Below are 25374 nucleotides of genomic sequence, written 5' to 3' on the forward strand. Positions count from 1 at the left end.
TAAGAGACTGATTAGATATGTCTGGTGTGGAATGGCATGCTCTTGTTATGCTGGAAGTTGATTTCTCTGAGGTCAGATCAAATGTCAAGATACAAGAGAGAACAAAGATCAAACACTGTTCTTTGCTGATAAGAATGTGTAGTAATTAAAAGCTTGTTTTGTTTTGTGTTTTGGGAGCATATGCCTTGCTATAAAGTGTCTTGTGCAATTTGCTGTGTATCCAGAGCTTGCCTTACTTCAAAACTCAGCCTTCTGAATGTAAGGATGCATTTGATTAGTGCCTGTGTTGAGGCAGCAATACCATCACTTTTCTGGTCTGTTTTTAAATGGAAGCAATTAGTGAATTTGAACCAAATGAAGTTCAAAACATTCAAGTAGCTATTTTTGCCCTTCTGACTTCGAATGAACTTATTCTGAAGCCAAAGGCAGGAGAAGGTATTGTTTACACAGAATTACAGCTCTTGATGCTAATGATCCTATGGTTTTGCTGCTGCTTAATTGTAATGGATGGACTCTTACAGCAGAAGAAAGGTGGGACTGGGGATGGTTTGGGAACGGTGGAAATGGAAAAAACTTTGGCTGTGCTATGGATATCATGAGCTGAGGCAGATTACTTGATCTTTATGCCCCTTTGTTTTGTTTTATAATTAAAGATTAATTTTCCTTCCATTGCCTTCTTTCTGAAGTGGTGTTCTAGATGAAATTTTCAAGTTCTTCACCTGCAATTATGAGAGCTGTGGTACACATCAGTGCTGTTGTGCAAACCTTGGGCCTTTGCACCTAGTTTTGCCTCAAAAAGCTTCTTAAACTCAATCATTAACAGTTTTACTAGCCAAGCAGGCATTGCCATGGCTCAGCTGAACCCATTGTTGTATTTTTTTCTTCATTCCCTGAAAGGCAGGATTTCTTTTTCTGGTACAATCTCTTTCTCCCTGATTTAGCCTTAACCTGTTATGGAAAAGCCTGTGGATGTTTTGAAGGCTGTTACTGGAGACATTCTTCTGTGTAGAAGGAGAGATTGGGAAACAGAGAAGGAGCCAATTGTCTGCAGCTCAGTACTTTAGAGTAGTTTAAAATAATTACACTCCAGACTCCCATCCTAGGGCCCATTTTGCCTTTGTTGCATAAATATGGAAGAAAGTAATGCCTTTTTGAAGACTGGCTAAAAGGGAGCAATTCTCTCTTTGGAGGGAAATTTCTCAGGCTGGATTGAAGCAATTTTTTGGGTTGTATCAGAAGTATCGGTGTTCCTAGTGAACATGAAGGTGACACACAAAAACCCATTAACAGCAAAAGTCCCAAAATGTGTCTGAGACAAACCTGCCTGTTAAGAATGATCTGTGATATGGGCACAGTTGCCAGCAGAATGCCATTTTTTGTGGGTCAAAACTCTACTGGCCCTTCCATTCTGCTGCTCAAGCCAATGTTGTGGGCCTGCTTTAGCTCCTGGTGTGGATGTGACCTATTTTCCTTTTTTTTTTTCCTATTATTTTCAAGAGTTTGCAGATGTAAAACTCCTTCCTTGTTTATTTGCCTCATCTGCTATAAGAGTTGAATTTGATAACTGAGCTTTGTGCTGGCCCATTGTTTCTGAAGGTGTACACTGTTCTTCTCTTGCTATAATGAATCAGGTGAAGAATGATTCAAACACTATTTAATTTAAGGTAGGCAAATCTGCCCTGCTTATTTGGGTATCTCATTTGGAGATACTTCAGAGATTATTTAATCAATTTTCTAGGAGATTTTCTCTGAAAACTTCTTCCCTATTGTCTCTGGCATATGATGTCATTATTCCAGACCAGGGGAGAGAATTCCTGTGACCCAAATGAATTCTGTCTGTATCTCCCCAGAGAGTTTCCTTTGTCCTAGAGTATTCTCTAGCATCATACATTCTGTGTGTTACCTTCTCACTTGTGGTCCGCCACGTTTCCTTGCAGTGCAAAGGCTGAGATCTTAACATTTGGAATGGCATCTGGGAATCTCCTGCCTGAAAGTTCTTATTCCTCCCTAAAGTTACACATATATTCCATTGGCATTTAATCTTGTTAACAGCAACTTTGATGTTTGAGCTGACATTCATCAGAATAATGTTTTCATCAGAATAATGTTTATTTTGGCATATCCTCTACAAAAGTCTGTCTGCCTCTCTGTACCAAGGTTCTCTGTCAAGTCTCAGTTGGGTTTTTGCTTTTCTCTCTCATTTTGTATTCCTCTTTATTTCTCCATAAGCTTATTAACTGATGCTTTTCCATTACTTCAGTCTTTATGTGTCCATCTTCTCTTCAATAGTTCTGCTTTAATGTTAGAAACCACTGACCTTGGGTGAAAGAACTGTTGTTACTCTTAAAATTGCCATTGATGTTAGCTAAGTTACAGTGGTGCCCATGGACTCCAGTGAACTCTGCACTCCTTCAAAAGCACAGGCTTGCTTTGATCCTTTTGGGTTTTAGAAAAGCAGCCAGCTGTGAGTGAGTTGTACTTGGTATCTGTTGTTCTGTCACTTAAACAGGCACAGATAATATTAGGTGTCTTCCTGCCTCTTTTGAAAGGTTGTCAGCATTTGTTTTCATGTATGGAATGTAGTAATTTAAATAATTTGCCTGCATGAAATGTTTATTGTTGCATCTGTTGCAAATGCCAGTCACCATGAGAAGAATTTGGAAATGTGTTTCTTTGAACAGCAGTTTTTCAATTTTATTTTGAGTCTAGTAGTTCCAGTTAACTTGAGTAATGTACTAAAGGCATTGGAGGAGAAGTTATAGGAGGTGGGAGTACTGTCCTTATGATACTCTTGGTTTTAAGCTCTGCTGTGCCAGGGTAATGTTTTGATCAAGATTTTTCCATTTTTGAGTTAAATGTCTTGTAATTTTAAACAGAGGTTTCAGAATTTCTTTCTTGTTGTTGAACTTGTTTTCCTTTTTTCAGCTGACTTGAAAAAAGACTTGAGTGAATATGTTAAAACTCAGCTTCCCAAAACTACAAAATTGGTAAGAAATGAGAAGAGGGAAGGCTTGATCAGAGGAAGGATGATTGGAGCCTCTCATGCCACAGGTACACTTGCTTTTCTCTCATTTCCCTGCATACTTTGATTAGTTGTTTGGGTGACTTCTCTTTTTGTAGTGCAGCTTTTCAGATGTTGCATGTTTGACCTGTGGTTACTTTAGCCTCCTGAAGGGGCTCTGCATGTCATGCCACACTCTAAGCTATGCAGCTTAGCATTATCCCAAATCTTTCTTCCCCTGCACTGTCTCAAATGATAACTGAAATTTGGATCCAAATTTGAGTGTTTTTTAAACCTTGAGACACTTTGAGTGTCTCAGCTGTTGATTCTTTTTTTTTTTTTTTTCCTGGAGACATTTGCTTTCAATAAAATGAGGGTACTTCCTTAGAGTGTGTAAGTGAAATTGTGAAACAAAACCACTATTGTGCTCTAAAAAAATACCTCGTTTTATTGAAAGTTGTGAACACAAGTTATCATCATCCCAAATCTTCCCCTGCACTGTATCTCAAACAATGACTGCAGTGTTAGTGAGACAATGTGGAGTTTTTCCTATTCTTGCCCTGAAAGAATGTTGTCTCGGGAGCATCTGCATGTGGTCAAGATACTGTAGTTGCAGAATATTTTTTGCATGTTTTATGTGCAATAAATAATTTTGGTCTAAAATGAAATCTGCTCCCTTTTAAGATAGACTAATCTAGTTTTTAATGCTCAAATCTAATAACTATGTTTTTCTGTATAAGCTCTTCTGTTGCAGTGAGTGTTGATTGGGAAAACCAGTATTTGGTGATTTATAAACAGACTTTACCAGAATTGCTTTCAGTTAAACTCTCTGGCATCTAAGAAAGTGTGTTACTCTCTTAAATAATTTTGAGTGGCAGATAAGTCTCTTAATTGGTGTTTGCTCATTAGCATTGTAATGGTATAATCCAGAGAGAAGATTGAAATGAATTTTAGCACAGCTTGGAAAATGCAAGCACAGTTAGTGCAATTTTAAGTAATTTTATTGCTCTTCTGAACTGCAGGAGTTCCATCCTCTTGCCCAGTCAAATACTGTCTGTGGGGTGACTTACGTTTGCATGCTCCAAAGTTGTTTTCTTTAAAGCTGTTTCCCATCTCTTCCATCTTATTCTAGTGTTATATAAATTTTACGTTGTGTCATAAAGATGCTGGTGCCTTTTTAGACCAACTGAGCATGAGGGTGTGTCACAGATCAAACTGTTCTTACTGACTGTGGTGGGTAATGTCCGTGTAAACTGCCAAGTGTTGCTCTGTCTAACGCACGTGTGTTTGCACTGAATTGCATGTTTGTGTTCCATGGCCCCATGGATCTTTGTGCTGTGTGCTCTGCAGGGAAGGTGCTGGTGTTCCTGGACAGTCACTGTGAGGTGAATGAGATGTGGCTGCAGCCTCTGCTGACCCCCATCAGGGAGGATCACAGGACCGTGGTGTGCCCCGTCATCGACATCATCAGCGCCGACACCCTCAGCTACAGCTCCTCGCCCGTCGTGCGCGGGGGCTTCAACTGGGGCCTGCACTTCAAATGGGACCTGGTGCCCCTGGCAGAGCTGGAGGGACCCGAGGGAGCCACTGCCCCAATCAAGTAAGGCTCCTCCTGTGTGGTGACAAGCTCTGTGTGACACAGGGGTGACCAGCAGCACCTCCTAAGCAGTGGGGAGTGATCTCTGGCTGTGCAGGTTTAGGAGCAGGTGCCTAACCTGTCAAATATCTGACTTGTTTATTTCACTTAGTTTTGATCACTATTCCCTATTTCACTTCAATTTCTGGCAATTAATCATGAATTAGATATATCTGTTTTATTAGGTCAAGAAAGCACACTTCTAGAAAATGCTTACACAATAGCTGCTTTCGCTGAAGATAAAATTCTGAGGGAGCATATAGCAGTCTGTACCATCCAATAATGTCACTTTTGAGCTGTGCATTGATGTTTGTTTCCAGTCTGTTGATGTGCTTGGCTTAATGATAATTTTGATACTGCCTTTGTTCTAGGAATAGCCTGCATATCCCACTAATAAGGACTATATAATCTCTGTGATGAAATGCTGAAGAATTACTAGATTGGGAAAATCTGTTTGTGGTAATAGGAATTTATTTTGGTGGTCTTTTGATAGTTGTTTTGAAACAGAAGTCTCAGTAAAGCTCAACACTGGGACTTGGAAGTTACCTTCCTTATCTTTTAACCACTGATGGCTGTGTGACCTGTACAGAACTGGCAATATCTGGTTCTAGTGGATGTGTAGCTGTTGTAAAATGTTGTCAGCAGGCACCTTTTATTAGGAGCAGACATGTAGGGTTCAGACACAAGAATAGAGCTGCCCCAAATGAATCCCTTCATGAAAAGAACCAGAGCTGCTACAGCAAAGGCAAGGGAGCTCACTGTGCTTTTTCCAGGTGCAGGTATCAATCTCAGTAGAGAATTCAGGTTTGTCAGGTGGAGGAGCTGCCCCTTTTTTACAAAATAACTCTTTGTGGATAAGATTTTCCAAGTGAATCAGAAATTGGATGTGTTTTCATTTCTCTCTCATTCTCTTTTCTTGGACTGTAAATGAGGAGCATTTCTGCTGCCACAAGCAGTTCCAGCACAGGTTCTCTGCTGTCATCTGACAGCTCAGCAGTTGGCCTTCCCATGTCTCCCCATCCCAAGATTTTGTCTGAGAGGCCAGGGAAATTATTAAGTTATTTAACAGTTTGACTGGCTTGTTTGGAAAGTGTCACTGTGGCAGTTTCTGAACCTGGAAGGAAAGGACAGACTGAAAAAATCTGAGTGGGGAATCAGCACTGAGTGTTAAAATCCTGATTGTATTAAGAGCTGTTCTCACATTTAATTTGGTCAGTGACTGAAGGTTAGTGTTGCTGTGTTCAACATTCTGTTGCATTCCTTCCACTCATTTTTATGAAAAGTCCTATGCTGAAAAGACAGAGAACTTTATAGTCAAAGCAAGTGTAATAATCTCAAAGATTACTTTTTCTGAGTATGAAAGTGATTTTTCCTACCCAAAGGTCTCTGCCTCCTTTGAAGAAGGAGTCTAGATTGCTATTTAACTTTGGAAAAGGCTTTCCATCCAACAGAAAGTATTGCATTTTAGAGACTTTCCACAATGAAGTATTTTGGTATCAGAGTGAGAAAATTGAGAGTAACCTTTCAACCCAGTTTTTAAGGGGACAGAAACTGTAGTAGAAATTTATGTGAGAACAAGCAGTGAAATCTTGGCCTAGGCTTGGTTTCATCACAGGGGGTTTTTGCAAGGATGAGAAAAACCCTTCTTCCAGCCCATGGGGTGTTCAACTATCATGTCACATTTTTATGTAGTGTTTTTACACTGTTATACTCTTGTAGGTCATCCACATATTCTAGTGTTGGGATACAGTAGGAATTCAATCTAGAGACTGAACAGTGAGGATCATATGCAGATTTTTACAGAATAGAACACATTCTAGTAACATACAGGCAAGGTGCAAAACTGGGAAATGCCAGAGGGACCATTGCTATAAATACACAAAGTGTAAATAACTTGCTAGTAAACTGATAATTGAGTCAATAATGAAACAAAGCTGCCTCTGGCACTTGGTATTCCTCTTTCTCTGTCCTATCCCTTTTCCTCAAGTTTACCAGGTAAAGAAATATGATTTATAGATATTGGAACAATGGAAGATCACAAATATCGCTTACAGATCTGCTTTTGCAAATGCTTTGAGACTAGAACTCATGTCCAAGTGACTGAAGGATTTAAATTGTGTTATGTCAGTTTATCAATTTGGACTTTGGGACCAACAGATTCAGCAAAAATTACTGTGTGGGGTTTTTTTCTCTGTCTAAAAGAAAATGAACTTCCTTCCATGCACCTTTTCAGGTCACCCACCATGGCTGGAGGGCTGTTTGCCATGGATAGAGAGTATTTCAATGAGCTGGGGCAGTATGACAGTGGCATGGACATCTGGGGAGGAGAAAACCTGGAAATATCCTTTAGGGTAAGCAGAGGATTTACAGCTCTGTGCTTGAATGTTTATGGCTTTTTCTTGGGTTGGTAGTGGAGCTTTTCATAACAGCTGTAAAGAAGCATAGGAAAAGAAGAATTATGCAAGTTTTTAAAATTAGTTTGTGAGCAATGTCTAATGAATTTCATAAATTGATTAGAGATGTGTGGCTCACAGTAATATTGCTAAGATGTAAGCTTAGTGTATTTCCTTGAACAGTTCTGTCTCCTTTTTGAGGACCTGGAAATGTAAAGTTTTCTGGAACTAAATTAAGAGTCATGGGGAGGAGTCATCTTGGTTGGAAAAGTAATAAGAAAATCATAATCAGAAGATCTGGAAATGGAGCTACACTGGGCTTCCTGTATTTTCTCTCATCTTCCCTGTCACTCCACTGAAAGAAAAACAAACTTACTGTGCTTAATGTTGTGCTTATCTCTTTATTTTTGTAAAGGGCATTCATCAACAGGTTTGAGAAGAGTCTGCCTGATAAATGATATGCTATCATGACAGATATGAAAAGGGGATTAAAAGGTGAAGTTAGCATAAAAAACCAAACAAACCTAAAACCAGTCACAAAGCTCCCAAAACTGTAGAGAATTTGTCAGTTAGAGAAATCAAGATTAGGGTTCAAAATTAAGAACTGCAATTTCATGCACTTGAGTGACTTTAAAGGAGTGTGTACTGAATAAACAAAATCTTTCAATTTTCAGTATAAATGTAATTATTGGGTATCTGAGTAGAAGTGTGTGGAGTGTGAGGAGATTATTGTTGTTATCTTGTAATACACAGTTTCAATAAAAAGGGCTTTGAAATATTGGAACACATTCAGAGAATTTAGAGCTTCTGGAAGTCCCTGTCTCTCTGGGGGAGGGTTGGAAAGAAGTTGAGTTTTTATCTTGTCTAGAAGGAGTTTTAAATGTGTCTTGATTATGAACTGCTAATGTGGGACGATTTTCTGGCCCTGGAGAGCATATTAGTCCAGCAAAGGGCCAGTGCTGGTAATTTGCTGGGAGATGAAGTTAAAAAAGCAATTTTAAAAAAAGAAATGGAAGTAGAGTGTAAATAAAGTGTAGATCCCTGGTGCTACAGATAAAGACTCCTAAATGTAGCATCTGAATGGGATCAGTGTTTGAGTTCCTCTATCTTAACACAAACAAACAGCTCTGTCCAGTAAGTTTGGACATAACTATAACCATACTTAGTTGAAAAGCTCTCCAGGTTCCCTTGATGATGAAGACTGCTCTTTGTTATCTGTCTCAGAATTGTGGACAATTTTCATGCAGGTAAATGAATTTAGGTAACTTAATCTGCAGGTTGAGTCCTAGCCCAAATATCCCAGTCTTTTCTGCTAGGTTGTTAGAGCAAAACAGCAAAATTTTCTGTCTCTTGAAAGCCATGATGTGTTTTGTGGAAAGTATGGTCAAATGAGAAAAATAATCTTTTGTAACATGGAGATGTAAAAATCTAATTTGTCAGAAAACATGACATGAAGTTCAACATTGCTGACACCTAATCCTGCATAATGCATAACCCTCCCAAGTTATCCCTTGAAGAAGGGGAGAAGTTAGTGAGCAATCTGAGCAGTGTGTGAGCAATCTGAACATGTTCTGTTTCTCATGGACAGATCTGGATGTGTGGGGGCAGACTTCTGATCATCCCCTGCTCCAGGGTGGGACACATTTTCCGTAAGAGGCGTCCCTACGGCTCGCCTGGGGGACAGGACACCATGGCTCATAACTCACTGAGGCTGGCACACGTGTGGATGGATGAATACAAGGTAAGAGACAGTTCCAGGGTTATTGAATGGTTATTGACTGGTTTGTTTGTCAAAGAACTGTGTCACAGTGAGATCTGTTACAACTCTGATGGGGTTTTCCTTCTGTAGTCTGAACTCCTGGTGTTAGTTCTGATAGGAATTCCTAAATTCTGTATTCTGGTTTCTCATTTGGCTTTTGAGTCCTTCAGTCTCCTCCTTGTTACTTTACTGCCTGCAGGAGATTGAGTTTTATGCCTTTTTAGTGAAGTACAAGATGATGGATGAGCTTTTGTAAGCTCTGCATTGCTTTGTGTCCAGATCAGTATTACACGGCAGCCATGTACTGTGCCTTCAGGTAGTTCCCATGTTGGTGAGACAGGGATTTGTTTTGGCTGCTTGTTTTCATTCTGTTTTAATTAGCAATCTGCTTCTTTGTCTTGCCCTGAAAGAGCAATCAGGATTAACTTCTGGATTCAAGGGCAGAATCTTGTCTTCAGATCTTGATATTGATGCTTGTAAATATAGGTCAGGTGTTTCTGAGTCCCTCATCTTTGGGATATTTAGTGACATTTTGCCTTCTGAGACCGCAGGATTTGCTGTGTGCTCAGTTCCTGTGGTCCCTACAATTTCTATACAAGATATATTTAACTATTTTATATTCTTTAGAGGTTTATGTCTCATTCCCCATCCTTTACCTTGATCTTCAATTTGAGGAACCTGTTAGAGGTCATTAATTTTTATCTCCATTCTTCATCTCTGTAATGCTGTGGTGGATCTGATCGATCACCTTCCCTTTCACCAATGTCTGGGCACAGTTGTTTTGTGATTAATGATAGCTTTTTCTGAAGCTTGGACTTGATTCTTATAATTTCCAGTTGAACTGATTTATCCAGCAAGCATTTGAGCTGTTGATTGTTGCAGTTTCTTATCACAGATTTGTGTCCAGAACTTTTCCAGCTGTTTCTGGTCTGATTCTCTGATAGCTGCCAGAGAATATATGGAAGAGAAGCTTGGAAATATTTTTGTTTTTATAAGAAGAATGCAAATATTTAGTGCCAGTATAATTTACCAAAGCAATCTAACAATGCACAGTACAAAGATAAGACTTAAAGGAGTAAATATCAGTATTTAATAAATGAAATGGCATAAAGGAAATGATTCAGCAAAGTTTTCATAACTGTCAAAAGCAAAATGCAAAACTGTAAGTTCATGTATACAGTGGTAATAAATAACACATGCAAGGTAGGATACCAACACTTGAACTTGAACCAGGAAAGAAGAAATTGGAGTAGCAGAGCTACTTTTTGAAGCAGGCCAGATTGTCATATCCAGTCTGTCTCCAGACTTCCTCAGAGCTGACCAACAGTCCAGTGTACAGCAAGTACACATTTCCCCTTCCTCTGCTGTAAAAATAACAGTGATACATCAAGCACACACAAATGCTCAAAGATCTTGCTGAGGTGAGATATGCAACTTGTCCAGAGGTGATGCTATCTGTTTTCTGAGTATCAGAGAGCCGGAAATAATTGAAAACTGTCCGAGCCACATCATGGTGAGTGGATTCCAGATGTCTCCTAGAGATAAATCCAACAAAATACCATAGTTCAGTGCCCTGAAAACTGAATTCTAAATGGTGCCTAGTAAACAAATTAATATGCAAATATAATGCCTTTTCTGTGGGCTCTGTAAATCTATTTGGAATTAAATGCTAAAAGGGGGTTTTTTCCCCTAGTTTTAGCAATAGTATTTGTGCCATGTTGTACATTGATGAGTTCCTGTTTGTCCCCATTGTTGTCTCTGCATTGGAGTCAGACAGCACATGAGATTGGGTTGGAATCTTAATCTGTCTTCACCTAACCTGTAAAACTGTGTATCATCATAAAATAGAATGGGAGAAGAATAACATTGTGGGAGCCTTTTTGGAGATGATGCAGATGAATAGAAAGATCTGGGCTTCCCAGAAAGCCCAGGTGACAGCTCTGATTATTCACCATGAATAAGGTGTGTTCCCACTAAACTTAATTATGTTAGTCCCATTTATAGGTCCTTTCTAGAATGGTTTTACTCTGACCATTTGTAAAGTTGGAAGGCTGGAAACTGCTTGACAAAACACACTGGAATCCCACAACAATGAAAATATTTTCAAGACACCTTTGTTAGAGGCTGCTGATGATACATGCATCTCTTTTTTACTTACTGATTTTAGGATGCCTGTATTGCCAATGGAATAAAGTCAGGGGCTGATTTGTTTCTTCCTCAAGTTGGCATCTAAAAAAGATCAGCACATTTGTACCCAGGAATTATCTTAAAAAAAAATCCTTCAGTTAGAAAGATTAGCTCAGGGTTAGGCAAGATTAAATCTCACTTCCAATGACAATGCAAGCATTACAGTTTCCTGCTGCCAGTTTCAAACCTGCTGGTTGAAAGCACTTGCAAAATGAAATGAAATTTTGAGAGTTCTGGAAACAGGAAAAATTTGGGAATCAGTAATGTGAAATGTTTTTCCCCTTTTCCCCAACCTGTTTCTCTTAAATACAGGAGCAGTATTTTGCTTTGAGACCGGAGCTGAGGATGAGGAGCTATGGAAATATCACCGAGCGTGTAGAACTAAGGAAGAGATTGAACTGCAAGTCCTTTAAGTGGTATTTAGATAACATCTATCCTGAGATGCAAATATCTGGGCCCAATGCCAAAGCTCCACAGCCAGTTTTTATTAACAGAGCACAGAAACGACCAAAAATAATCCAGCGTGGAAGGGTAAGAGAAACTTGAATATATGGAATTCTGCTGTGTTAATTATTGTGAGACTTTTTCTTAAAGATTTGCTCTAATACAACAAAAATAGTCTGATTCCATAAGTTTTGCAACCAGCTGTCTTGAAAATAACAGGATTTTTGTCAAATCAGTCTGATCTATATTTCAGATCATCCTTAGACTAGATACTGTTCCATGAGGTTTCTTACCTTGAAATTCTGAGTTAGGAAGTTTTGCTGTCTTTAGAATGTGTTTTCATGGCTGTTGGTTCTGAAGATGGATTTGGATAGAGAGAAATTTGGCCTCAAATATTCATGCTCTATTGGTTTATGATAAGAGTACAGTGTAATTAGTTTCCAAACTCATTGCTTTCACTGGGTCATTTTCTGCAAAGGTGAACATTTCCATCTGAGGCTGATGATGGCTTTTCTAGTCTTGGCTGCTAGCTAATGAACAGAAGATGAGTTTTTCTCCTCTCTTTTTTTTTTCTTCAAAGTAGAAGTGAAGAGAGAATTTTTTATGTGTATTCATGAAGGAAATCATGATTAAATTCATGCCTTAGCCCTGACACCTTTGCTTATGGGTTTGTATGCAGGCAGAGTCACCAGACAGCTGCATCTGCTCTTTCCAGGGTCAAATTCACTTGATGGGTGCTTTTTATGCTTCCCAAAAATAATGGATAGTTTCAAACCCAAGACAACTATCTCAACGTCTTCCCTGAGGAAGAAAATACTCTGGAGTAAACTGTTTCATGTGCGCACAGATTATGATTAGCAGGTTCCCTTTTAACTCAGTAGTTGGAATCATTTAGCAGTGATGTCCCCCCAGGCTGCAGTAGCTGCTGGTTCTGCAAGGAGTGAGTCAGGAGGACCTGTGTTCATGCAGGACCTCTTGGCACCATTAGGTTTTTTTTCTTGGAAGCAGCTGTCTGGGAATCCTCAATTTGTGCAGTATTTTTATAGCAACATCCCAGCCAAGCTGTGAAGTTTGTTATGTGGTTTCCCTGAATAAAACTGATGGGCTGATTCCCCTAGTTGTTGGATGCTGTTACTCCCCCAGTCAGACCTTTTTCCTTCTTTTTAGAATTTAATAGCTTTTTGCTTTCATTCAGACAGAAATTTAACTGAGAAATTGTTGGAGAGAACTCCTTGAGGGATCTGAATATCTCAGCAGCACTTAAGGTTAACTCTTCCCAGCAGTTATTTACCATGGCTTAATTTTGAGAAAAACTTTGTGCACCCCTTAAGAAATGGGGAAAAGAAACAGAAAAATGCAGTTTTTGGCTTGGTTCTCTGGGGTTCAAGAATTATACCCAGCATTGTATGAGAGAGTCAGCTTTGGCTCTGGTGGCTGTAGAAACTATTTCCAGATGCCTGCAAGGAACAGAATGATCAGCCAATGTCACCACTGTGTGCCAGACTCTTTAGGATTTGGGAGGAATCACTCCAAATCTCAGTTTATTCTCAAAAACTAATTGGGCCACAGATAAGTGGTGGTTTGACAGCTGGGAAGAAATGTAATGATCACAAATGGTTGCAGCTGTTACCAGTGATATCCAATGCTGGCCATCATGGCCAATAAAAAAAAAAAAAAGGACAAAAATCATACAAAACTCATGTAGTCTGTGGTTTAAAAACCTTCTGTTGAGTGAGGAATGATGAAAATGAGATCTGTGCTAGATCTGGGGTGTGAGGAAATGTTACTTGAATGTTTTGTGTAATTTGTTTTAGATGTGTGTGGGGAGCAGGAGAAGCATGGTACACTCAAGGCAGTTATTGTGCCTTGGGACAGCTATTTCCAGAAATGGTGTTTAGTGAAAAATATTATTTGGTATTTGTGCTAATTTTTGCTATCATGTGTTCAAGCAGCTTGTTCCTTTTATTACTGGAAGGGTATTTTGGTTTCTAAAAATTTGTAGAGTCAATAGCAATGCCAAGACAGCCATGGATGTCTTCATAATAAAGCTCAGCTGGCTGGTTAATCAGCCTGGCCTGGAGTTCAGGACAGCGAATTCTTTTTTCCTCCACATCCAGCTCCAGATTGGAAATAAAGTATTTTTAATGTGGGTGTCAGATCTGAGGCCCTGCCATCCCTCAGCTCACAGTGTGCAGGCAATGTTTGCTGCCTGCAGAGCCTGAGCCCCACCCCACCAAGGGAAGAAAAATAATCAGGCTGAAAAGAAAAAAATCATGCTGAAAAGCTGGCCAGCAGTTAGTTCAGAGCATGTGTGTAATTTACAGCCACAATTAGAGGTGTTTTGTCTCCCTGAGTGCCTCTGTGGGGATACATCAAGACCTTAATGATTTTTTTGGTTCTTGAAATAGAACAACCTAAACTTTGTACAGCAGAAAATGTCTTGGATGGCTCTTAGGGTGGGCATCACTGTGAGATCAGGAGAGACTGGCAGCTTGCTGGGAGCCTCCTTGTTTGCTTTGGTGGTGGGTGCTCACAGTTCTGCATCACAGGACAGGCCTGAATTCAGTCCTCTGATACACCATCCCCCTAAATCAGACTAGGCAGGGCATTAGAGCAAAAATAGCATTTAGATGCTTGTCAAATGTTCTCTCTCTCCCTGATCCATCAGCAAAATAGCTGATAACAGTGGCTTTTCAGTTATGTAAATGCTCTTGAAAACCAATTTGCAAACAACATAAATCTCTGAAGTTGTTTTTATTTCAGTAATTCCTTCTCCTTTCTCAGGGAGGCTGTCCTGTTCCATGAAGAGAAATTGTAGGAGGAGACTTATGTTTAAGTTAACTGTAGTAAAATGCATTTATACAGTACAGTCAATATTCCTGAGCAGAATTTATGGGGCCTTAGACTTCTGTGGAGAGTGAAGAGGGCAAAGAACCTTGTCAGAGACACTTGTACCAGAGAGAGAAAGCTTGATGTAATTAGAAAGCAAATTGGAACTGTTTAGTGCAGTTTTTTTCTCCAAATTATCTGAAAAACAGAATGGCATTTTAAAAGGGAAGATTTTTTTTTAATAACTGCAAGTGTTGGCTGAGTTTTTTGAGCACTCTAGGGATCTAGGGCTGTTTTTCACTCTAACTATCAAACTGTTTTCCTTTCCTAGCTGTATCACCTCCAAACCAACAAATGCCTGGCTGCCCAGGGCCACCCAAGTCAGAAAGGAGGGCTGGTGGTGGTTCGGGAGTGTGACTACAACGACCAGAACCAGGTATGAGATTCCCAATTTTATTGAATTCATTCATGTCATTCATTCAATGTGTTTTCCTGCCGGCAGAGTGCCCTGGTGTGGCATCTCATCAGCAGACAGGCTGCTGTCAGAGGGACATTCAAACCATGGGGCAGGCCAAGGACTCTGTGGAGCTCCTGCTAATGCTGGGTGTTGGATGTTCTAATCTCCTTCTTTATGGCATGAATCTCTCTATGTGGCTGAGGGCTGCCCTAAAGTGGCTCCTGATGGGTTCATAATGCACTGATTGGCACTTCAGAATTTGTGGCAGCTCTTTCAGTTGGTTCCTCATACTGGAATTTAGAGCAGCCCTTTCCTGCCCTGCTGGTGTTTGTGTACTGCACACCCTCCATCTGCTGCTGGAGTGGCTGCAGTTTGGGAGACATGAATGATTTGGTGTTAAATAAAAGGAATTCAGAAGGTTCTTTGGCTACAGGTGAATTGCTGATCTGGGGATTAGTTAGGGATAGATTGAAAACCTAATGAGAATTTCTGGATCACTACATGAGGCCTTTGCTGTTTCACTTCTTGCAGGTGACAGAAATTCAGGACTTGGACATAAAGTCTCCAGGATAGAGAGATCTTCAGTTAATGCCATAAAGGCTTATATAGCTAAAAACTACTCTGAGAACTTTATGATTTAGGAGCCCTTGGGACCCAATTCTAAAATCTAGGCTGGATCTAAAGAGAAAAGTAATCAAAGGCACAGAATAAATGGAGCATGGGATGTAAAGCAGCACAGCTTTAGTAAAGGTGGGTTGTGCTGGGTTAACTTGATGCTCTGTGACATGGACAACAGTTTTCAGGGTATGGAAACTGCAGCAGTGGAGGCAGAGTGATTTGTGACAGTCCCAGCAAAATGCTTTGTCACCTAATGGGACTTTCTGCCTCCTGTTGTGGCCTCAGCAGCTGGGTGTGACAGAGCAGACAGAGGGGTGTTTGCAGTTCTCAGGATAACTGTGGCTGGCTCTTGACACATGGCCTTCAGGTGTCAGACAGGGGCAAGTACAAACACATCCTTGTGCTTCACCTCTGGAGCACTGAGAAATCATCACTGGGACCAAATTGCCACTTCCTGTGTTAAGGGTGCATTAATTAAAACTGGCATGAGAATGGAGTTTTTCCTATTTGATCTATTCCATTAGCTGTAGGACAGTCAGCAAATCTTGTAAATAAAAAAGGCTGTGTGAGTTTAATAGTGACTGAGGGGCACCATCACCACCAAGTGATTGCACATTTGCAGTGCCAAAGCTGCAATTCTGAGTCCTTCTGTCTTTGGGTGAGAAAGTTGGGCATGATGGCCACACAGTTATGCTTCCCTTCTCCTTGCTGCAATATTTCTCATAATGAAGTGCCACATGCCTGAAGGAAAAACTCTGTTGGTTTTCCACATAAAAACTTTTTTCTGACTTTTTTTTGATCCAGGAGAACAAATTTCAGTTATCCCTTTGGTGCTGAGAGAGACAAATCTGTGCTTCGATTGTTGACCTTTGGCTTCTTTTCTCATGAATCTGGTTTGCTAGTGGTAAATTTAGCAATTATTTTTCATAAATAAAAACTGGCTGTGCTATCTTCTTTCACAATGATTTTGTTCTCCAACCAAGTATGTCAACCAACACTGTTTTTCTGCTATTACACTTATTTTGTTCTAATAAATCTCAAGAGTGCATTCAGCCAACTTGCTGTCATAACCTCTTGAACAATCTTGCTATAGATATGTGAGAACAGTGTAGAGAAAGATGACATTTATTTAGCAGCTTCTTATAAAAATAGCAAGAAACATCCTGACTGTTGGAAGCTTTTAGCTGTAGTTTCACTCAGCTTGTTGGCATTTTCAACTGGTTTTGCCCTAGAATTATCTGGTTTGTGCCTTTGTCCTAGGAAAAAAGTCTGTTTGGTGTGGTGAATGCATGTGAGAGTTGACCAGCCTCTCTAAAGTCATGGGACTGGCCTTGAAAGCAATTCTGGTTTACCTTTGGTTTATGCTTGCTTTGTTTTCTCTAGCCTTCATGGCTGCTAAGGAATTGCAAATTCTCATTTAACTTGGATTTAAAAGCAATAACAGATATTCTGTAGCTTTCAATTGCATCAGCATTATGGGCAATCCTTTTCATTGTAGTTGACTTAGATGTCATCATTAAGTAGAGTTGAAAATTAGCCAGGCACACCACACTGTCCTGGTTTCTCAGGCTTGATGTGACTGACTTTCAGTTCATAATTTTGCTATAGAAAGAAAATAATTGGGGAAGTGGTTTTTTGTATCTAGAAAATACATTAAAAATTATGTCTATAAGTTATAATGAAAAGGATGCTCCATTAACTGTAGTAGAAACAGTCTGGGATAATCCTGGGGACTGGACACAATCCCAGTTTTGGAAACCAAAGTCTTCACAGTGATGATCTCCTACCTGTGTTAGTTAGGAAGTGCATGCAGGTTGAAAATATCCTGCACCTCTATTGCCTCTTTTTTAAAAATAGATTACATTTCTTAATGGTTGTGTTTGAGGTTTGTTGTGGTTTTTTTTCTTTGTTTTTTTTTTTTGTTTTGTTGTTTTGTTTTTTAAGAAAATACATAGGAGGATAAAAGAAGAGAGCTCTCAGAAATGAGACATAAATCCTTGGAGGGCACCTTTCTGCTTACAGACTTTAGAAACTGTGCTGCCTGCCTGGAGTTTCTTTCCTCTTTGGGGCTGTTGCTCCTGACAGCCTTTGGCAGCAAGAGCTGAACATTGTCCTTTCAGCCTTCAGCAGAAAATCAGTTAATAATTTTTGAGTATGCTAAGGCTTGCAATTGTGTAACAAAGAAACCTCATGGGGTGGCTTTGCTCTCCTGGTGCTTGAATCTGTTAATAATCTGCAAATTCATAGTGATACTCTAATCTGGATTTGGAACCAAATTTGGGCCTATTTTTCCTCTTTCCTTTGTTTTCTACACTAAACACATAATTAGTTTGAAATTAATTCTGGCTGTCTTGTGTAAGCCTTCCTGGAGAAGTTTCACACTGGGTTTAACCACTGCCTTGTGTTCTGTGCCATCACTCAGCTTTTGATTGAAGATCTGTTCCCTGTGTCACTGCATCTTCTCTCTCCATTCCTACCAGTTCATCTCTTGTTTGGACTCAGCTCCATCATTGTTCTTTCCACAGTAATTCTCTCTGGCAAGTCCTGCCATTTCTCCATTCTCTCCTCCCTCTTTAATCTTGCCATGCTTTCTTTTTCATGGCAGGCTTTAAACAGAAAAGATTATTTTAGAAGGCACAAAAAGCTTGAGGTTGGGGCAAATTTTAATGTGATCCTTGCACTTCTTCCAAGGAGGCCTTGCTTGTGTTATAACAGTCACTGTGATAATGAACTCTGTGCTTTCCAACTGAGGCTGTGTCCCAAATCCCAGCACCCCCCAGAAGGCTGCTTTTAGTCTCATAGGCCAAAAAAAGAGACAAAGAAAAATTTATGTGCCTGACTTTTCTGCCTAGAGTTTGATATGCCATATCCTGACTGTGAAACTCATGCAGACTTAATGGGAAAAAAAATTAATTACACAGTGAGCATGGCAAGTGCAGCACTGAGCTGAGAAATGGGAGCAGGGCTGGAACAGGAGCCCAGCACAAGAACTTTGTGTGTCTGTAGGTCCTTCAGGGACAGGTATGAGAGGCTCTGCTCCTCTTGTTCACAGGCTCCCATGTCAGGGGAAGGGATTTGCCTTGCTCAGCACCCCCAGAGGCTGGGAAGTGCTGTCCAGCTGCCCTGTGAGTGCCAGGGCTGCCCTGTGCTTTGGGAATAGCTGGCATTGGGTGCTGAGCCTGATGCTTCCAGGATCTTCCCTGCACTACAGAGCCACACTTTCCATTTACTTCTCTTTTCTCTACCCCTCTGATATTTTGAGGCGCACACCCCCAAGTTCCTTAACTGCTTTGCTTTCTGGCGTGGGATTCAGACTCTCCTGTTGGTTATGAGAGTTCCACAGATGTGATCTTGGCCAAGGGAGGGAGAACCAGCAGCTCCTGCAGTTGGAGCAGGCTGCTGTTCCTGCTTCCCTGAATGTCCAGCTGTGCCAGATGTGCCTTGCTGAGAACCAGCAGGGTTTGGGCATGAATGGCAGCAACTGAAGGTGCCTGACACATTTCTGTGCCAAGAATAAAAATACCTGCTCTGTTCAAGCAGAGAGGACAGACAAGAGGCAGCTTCAGTGTGTCCTTGCTGCTTGTTGGAACTGACAGCTGGTTCTTTCAGTGTGATCACAGAGAAACTCTTCTGTCATGTCAATTCAGGAACCCAATTGCAGTTGAAGCTGTAAATATGAACCAGTGCATTCCTCTTGTCATTATATTGCAGAAGTTCTATTATCAGTACATTGCAAGGGTTCCATATTGCCAGAGTTTTGTACCTCCTTGACGTTTCTTGTAGGCATCTCCTCCAGGCACTGACTCTTCCTTGTCCTCACAGCAGCCAATTGACTCCAGTTCCCCTCAACCAACCCACTCTTTTATAACACTCTTCTTACTGGCTACAGGCGTGGCCTGTTAACATCAGGCCTGCTCCTAATCCTTAATAGTTGGCTCAGCTGCAACTCTTTAGGGGGGTAAGATTACTTTCTATACCACCTTCATTTACTTATGTTCTATCCCCCTACACATTCCTGCTTCATGCAGGTGGGCCCAGGGAAGGGGCTGCATTCAGCTCTCACCACTCCCTGCAAGGCCCATCTCTGACATCCAGATGTTGAACCATCTCCTCTGTGGGTGCACAAAACACTCAATGAAACTGCCCTGAAACATTGCAATAAATGTCTTTCCATCTCCTCTTTTAGGTCTGGATTTACAATGAGGATCATGAGCTGATTTTGAATAATCTGCTGTGCTTGGATGTGTCTGAAACTCGCTCGTCCGATCCCCCTCGGCTGATGAAGTGCCACGGCTCGGGTGGCTCCCAGCAGTGGACATTTGGGGTGAGTGCAGGGGCTGCCACTGTGCATTGCTTGTGATCAGTGACTCAGTCAGGGACAGGAGTGTGGTTAGTAATTGTTGTGGTGTTGTTGTGGGTCCCAGGATGAGGTGAGAGATGAGAATTGACTCCCAAGTTCTCAGAAGGCTGATTTATTATTTTATGATATTATGTTATAGGTTATATGTTATTATACTATATAGTATATATTATATTTTATTATATTTTACATTATATTATATATTATATATTATATATTATATATTATATATTATATATTATATATTATATATTATGTATTATATTATGTTATATTATATATTATATTATGTTATATTATATGAAAATTATATACTAAAACTATACTAAGGAAAGAAAAAGAAGACATCAGAAGGCTAGCAAAGAATGATAATAAAATCTCGTGACTGACCAGAGAGTCTGACACAGCTGGGCTGGGATTGGTCATTAAGTAAAAACAATCCACATGGAACCAATCAAAGATTCACCTGTTGGTAAGCAACCCCCAAACCACATTCCAAACAATCAGATAATTATTGTTTACATTTCTTTTCTGAGGCTTCTCAGGAGAAAAATCCTGGCAAAAATATTTTTCATAAAATATGACAGTGACACAGTAGCACTGACAGGACATCAGGGCTGAGTTTAATTGTGACCAAACCTCAGATGTGCCAGGGCAGTTGCACTGCACCAGGCCCAGCCCATGGTTCAGGCAGCCTGTACAGAAGTTGCACAGGCTTTGATGGCTGCATTTCAGTCTTATTAAGACTTTTGCTGTGCTCTGGGACATGCAGGCCTTTTGCAACAAAGAAAGGTTTCTGCAGCTCCACTGAGCCTTTCTTGTGCCAGTCACAGCCACCCACAGCACTGTGGCTCATCTGGGATATGCCAGAGAGAGCAAAATCCACCCCAGAGCTTTGCTGTGTTGTGTTTGCAGGCCTGGGAGACAGGAGGAGTCCATGTGGTGGTTCCTGCTTAGTGCCTGAAGAAGCACAGGCCAGAGCAGTTGCTTCTGCCCTGCAATTGATCTCATTAGTTCAGTTGTTAAAGCCTGGAGTGGCCAATCCACAGAACTGAGCCAGAGCTGCTCACACATGGGATTTGTCTCCTGGGTGTTCATTCAGGGGCTGCCCCTCACATGCCCTCAGCCTGCTGAGACTCTGTAGCACCAACATGGTTGAACCAAGGGAGGGAGAGTGTCAGGACCCAGGATATCCCTGTGGCTGTCCCGAGCAGCCAAGAGCCCTGCCAGGGGTCTCAGACACCCTGGCACAGAGCCCAAGATGCCCCTGTGGTTTTGATTATAACCTGTGGAGCAAGTTACCAACCTTAGATGAAGATCTGCAAGCCATGACGGTTTAAGTAGAATGATAGTGAATTTATCACAAGGTGAAAGAATAGATTTTGGGGGTTTTTAGCATGGAGGTTCAGGGGGCAAGATGGAGGGATCTGGGCGTGTTCTGCCATTCTCCTTCTTCTTCTTGGCCTCCATCTTCTGCTGTGATGTTGGCACTTACAGATTGGTTTAGAGTAGAAGCTCACTGTCTAACATAGGTGATAGGTATAGGAAAGTAATTGTAAATATTGTACAGGTAGTTTTTAGTATAAAGACATAACACTGCCCTGGGGGCAGGCAGAGTGCCTCTGACTATCTTGCTGAGCAGACCTCTGCAGGGCAGGAGAAAGAATTTCATAGATAAGATACAATAAATAACCTTGAGACTGAGAAATGAAGAGCTCTGACTCCTCCTTCAACCACTGGGCTGGGAAAAGAGACTTTCTAACATTTCTTGAGGTCACAGTGACCAGCTAGAGAGCCCGATAGGAGAGCCCTGCCAGGTGCTCCCAGCACAGCTCTGCACAGCCTGCCTCAGGCTCCTGCCATGCTGCTGGCTGGCAGCTCCAGTTCCCAAGGGGAGTCCCACAAGCCCTGCTGCAGCCCAGGGTGGTGTGGAGATACAGAGGCAGATCTGTGTGAGCCAGGGCTGTGGGTGTCTGACACTGGCACCAGCACTGCCACAGCCCCCAGGGACAGTGAGCGAAACAATTCTGCTGAGCAGAGGTTCTAGAAGGTTCTGCAGCTGGTGTTAGCAGCAGGGATGCACAGCAGTGGGGGAATGCCACTGGCTTTGGGTGCACATCACTGTTGGTGATGCCTGTGGGCTGGAGAATCTGCACTTCATGTGTGACACGGGGGCTTTGAGCTGGCCATGGCCACCGTGGCTGTGGGAGGTGGGTCTGAACAGGGGCACATTGGTGCTCATCAGTGATCCACAAGGAAAGAAAGTGACTCAAACACTGGGATTCATTAGGAAAGGGATAGAAACTGAAGCAGGGAAATGTCAGCACACCATGGCAATTTGCTTGTGCTACATGTGCTGGTCCCCTCCTCTCAGAAAGGCTGAATTAGGGCTGAAGAAGGCTCAGAGGGGTATGGAAAGGCAAGTGGAAGGTGTGGGGCACCTTTCCCATAAGGAATATGAGAGCTGGCTGGGGTCCTTTAGATATCAAGCCTTTTGGAACAAGGGGAACTCCATTGAGTGAGTCATTGATACAGGGAAATACTAACTGTGCACTGCCAGTTGTGGTACAAGGCTTGGATTGGGGGGGTATTTTTGAGGAGTGTTTTGTTTTCTTACCCTCTCCTCCTGCTTCACTGGACATCTGGTTGTGGCCACAGGCAGTGGCAGAGCCTGGCAGGGCTGTTCCTGTAGATCTGCTCCCTCTGTGCAGGAGAGCAGGAGGTGCTGCCCATGGGAGCTGCTGGGGCTGTGCACAGAGCCCTTTCCAGACAGGGTGTTAGTAGAGGAGATGGCACAGTCCTCTAAAGATAATAAAAGGATAGAATCTGTTTCCTTGTCACTCTTGGCTGGGGTTTGGTTTGGCCTTGCCCTGGCTGTGGGCACCCACCGTGCATGAGGCCAGGCACGACGTGGGTGATGAGGGCAGGGGCACTGCTAATGCATGGTCAGATACAAAACAGGGACCTCTGTTCAGCCTGGAGAAGAGAGGGCTCCAGGGAGACCCTAAAGCATCCTTGCAGTGCCTGAGGAGGCTACAGGAGAGCTGGAGAGGGACTTTTTGCTAGAGCATGGAGTGATAAGACAAGGGGGAATGGCTTTAAACTGACAGAGGGCAAGTTTAGATTACATATTAGGAAGAAATTCTTTGCTGTGAGGGTGGTGTGAGGCTGGAACAGGTTGCTCAGAGAAGCTGTGGATTGCCCCATCCCTAGAAATGTTCATGGCAAAGTTGTATGGGCTTGGAGCAACCTGGTTTAGTGGAAGGTGTCCTTGCCCATGGCAGGAGGGTTTGACCTAAATGATCTTTAAGGTCTCTCCCAACCCAAAGCATTGTAGGACTCTGTGACCTGTCTGTGCCCACCACAGACTCTCTTTGCTGGGCTGGGGAATGGGTTTGATCATCCCTCCACCTCATTAAAAGACTGTGCTATAAACAAATCCCAGCTGGGGGCCTGTGAGGACGTGAGAGCCTTTGTTTGCAAGTCTGGATGTGGCTCTGGGGTGTGCTGTGCTGCACTGCTGCTGTGGCTCTGCTGTGGCAGGGAGGCTGCTGGAAGGCTCATCTGTCAGAAGGAGCACTCCCTCCCCTGGGGCATCGCTTCCAGCCCCAGTCTGACAATGGAGAACAGAAGTTTCAGTAAATAAATCCCATCTGTCTTTGTCTGCTCTAGAAAAACAAGCGGCTGTACCAGGTCTCGGTGGGGCAGTGCCTGAAGGTGGTGGATCCCCTGAGCCACAAGGGCTACGTCACCGTGGCCATCTGCGACGGGTCCCTTCCTCAGCAGTGGCACTTTGAGAGCTGACACAGCCAGCAGGTGGCTGAGGAGAGTTCAGCTGAGCCTGCTTCCCCTTCAGCCACGGTCTGAAGTCATCCTGGAGGGGTTTGTGCAGAGCCCTTGGCACAGCCGTGGAAGGAGCTGCTGGAAATGCCCTGCCCGAGGAGCTGAGCATGAAGGTCTGGGTGTCACTGGTCCCTGGTCACACGCTGAGAGCAGCAGCCCCCCTGCACCAAGGAGTGAAATTTATCATCAGTTCCTTGGATGGGCCTGGATTATTGGACTGGTTTTAAGTAAGAGAAATCATTAGAGCAATGTAATTTAAATGGTGAGATTTCAGCTTTGTGGATCTTCTCAATGACAATGACAGAAAGGCGTCCTCCTTGACTATTTCATGTGCAGTATCTCAATAATTTACATTTCTAGTATGGGATTACTGGCCAAAATTATTTTACTTTTTCTGGAAAATGTTTTTATTCCCTTTCATCTTCTGATAATTGTCATTTGAAATATTTAAATTTAGTTCTTTTAATTTTAGGACACTTCATGTAGTTTAAGTTCTTTGCTGTCATTTGTCACCTCATATTTAAAACAAAGTAACTATTGCGAAGTCTATTTTGATGACTCATGACAGTAGCTGCATTTAAAATAAAGTATCATTTTTTTATTAATTTGTATGGCCTTACTCTTTGTAGCTGTTAGACCAGAAAGCACCAACTTAGACACTGATGGAAATTAATGTTCAGACAATTTGGGTCTTGTTTTCACTCCCTTTCTCCCTTCCTTGCATCTTGGGAGGCTTGACAGATAATTTCTGGTTTTTTCCCTCCACGTCTCTTTTAATTTATTTTACTATTTCTTTGACTTCCTGCCTCAGCTTCTTCCGTGTGTGGGAGCTCCTGTAGAAGAGAAAAGCTGCTCTTACCCAGTGCATTTTTTCTTAGCACCGTTGTTGGCCTCATTTCCCATTCCACAGCCACAGCCTTCCCTGGGAATGTGCAGTTTGGATTTTGGAAGTTCCAGGACAGCCTTCCACTGGGGCAGCAGAAATTCTCCAACTGCACAAATACTCCAGCATCCACTTACTGACCTTTTGGGCAGTGTGAAGAAAATAATGATAATGCTGGAGTAATTACAGCCCCACATCTTTCTGCAGAGAGATTTGCTTGTGCCAGACTCTGTTTGGTCCTTCAGCCCCCTGCCAGGGCCAGCACCTGGGAGGAGAAGAGCAGAGGATGCAAAGGTAAGAGTGGCCTGGCCACAGGGCAGCTGCTTTGCCTCCCCACTAGTCCTGGAGGGAGTGAGCCCCTGGCTCACTGGATTACCAGGTACCAGGGTTTAAAAATCAGAACCAACTGGCTGAAGTTATTCAAGATACAGCATTACAATGGGAGTAATTAAGTAAGACACCAGTCATGCTCCTTCCTACCAAGGAATGCCTCTAAAACCAACCCCAGCCCCCTTGGGCAGCTGAGCCTGTGCTGGGCCTTGCTCAGGGGCACCTGGAGCCTTCCATCAGTTCCAGGTGACTCCTGCAGTCAGGCAGGGCAGGGCTGGGTCATGGTGTCAGCTCAGGTGAGCCTTTCACTGGCAGCAGTGGCAGCCTGGGTGGTTGCTGTGTGGGAAAGCCCAGTCTTTGCTGGGGTGAAAGGCTGGGCTGCAGCTTCCTTTATGCCTGTGGGGTTCACCCTGACTGCTGGCACAGCCCCTCCCAGCTGGGTGCAGGGGGACAATTCTCTGTGACAGTGGTGACAGCCACATTGTGCAGAAACCTTGCTTGGCCTTGTCTTCTGTTGTCTTTTTAAAAATAAGTTAAAAAATCAGGAAACCCAAACAAATCCTCAAACAGGGAGGCAGCAGCTTGCTTTATTTACAGTCTGAGTTGGTTGCCACAGAGAATTTTGGAGCTTTTG

At 42.3% G+C, this 25374-nt stretch overlaps 1 protein-coding gene across 2 annotated transcripts in view; it reads left to right on the forward strand.

The window, feature by feature from the left end:
* The window catches only part of GALNT11 (polypeptide N-acetylgalactosaminyltransferase 11), a 47223-nt gene extending 23091 nt beyond the window's left edge, over positions 1–24132 (forward strand). For both annotated transcript variants that reach the window (XM_054273448.1, XM_054273449.1), the window contains exons 5-12: positions 2926–3051; positions 4352–4601; positions 6871–6988; positions 8619–8771; positions 11289–11507; positions 14581–14685; positions 19511–19648; positions 23357–24132. In XM_054273448.1, the coding sequence (XP_054129423.1) occupies positions 2926–3051; positions 4352–4601; positions 6871–6988; positions 8619–8771; positions 11289–11507; positions 14581–14685; positions 19511–19648; positions 23357–23488 (1241 nt within the window). In that variant the 3' untranslated portion in view covers positions 23489–24132. The remainder of the gene's footprint in view (positions 1–2925; positions 3052–4351; positions 4602–6870; positions 6989–8618; positions 8772–11288; positions 11508–14580; positions 14686–19510; positions 19649–23356) is intronic.
* The last annotated feature ends 1242 nt before the right edge of the window (positions 24133–25374 follow it).

Source organism: Melozone crissalis, unplaced genomic scaffold (genome assembly GCF_028551555.1).
Source record: "Melozone crissalis strain CALT ecotype California unplaced genomic scaffold, PUWL_Pcris_2 ptg000016l_1, whole genome shotgun sequence".
Classification (NCBI taxonomy): Eukaryota; Metazoa; Chordata; class Aves; order Passeriformes; family Passerellidae; genus Melozone; species Melozone crissalis.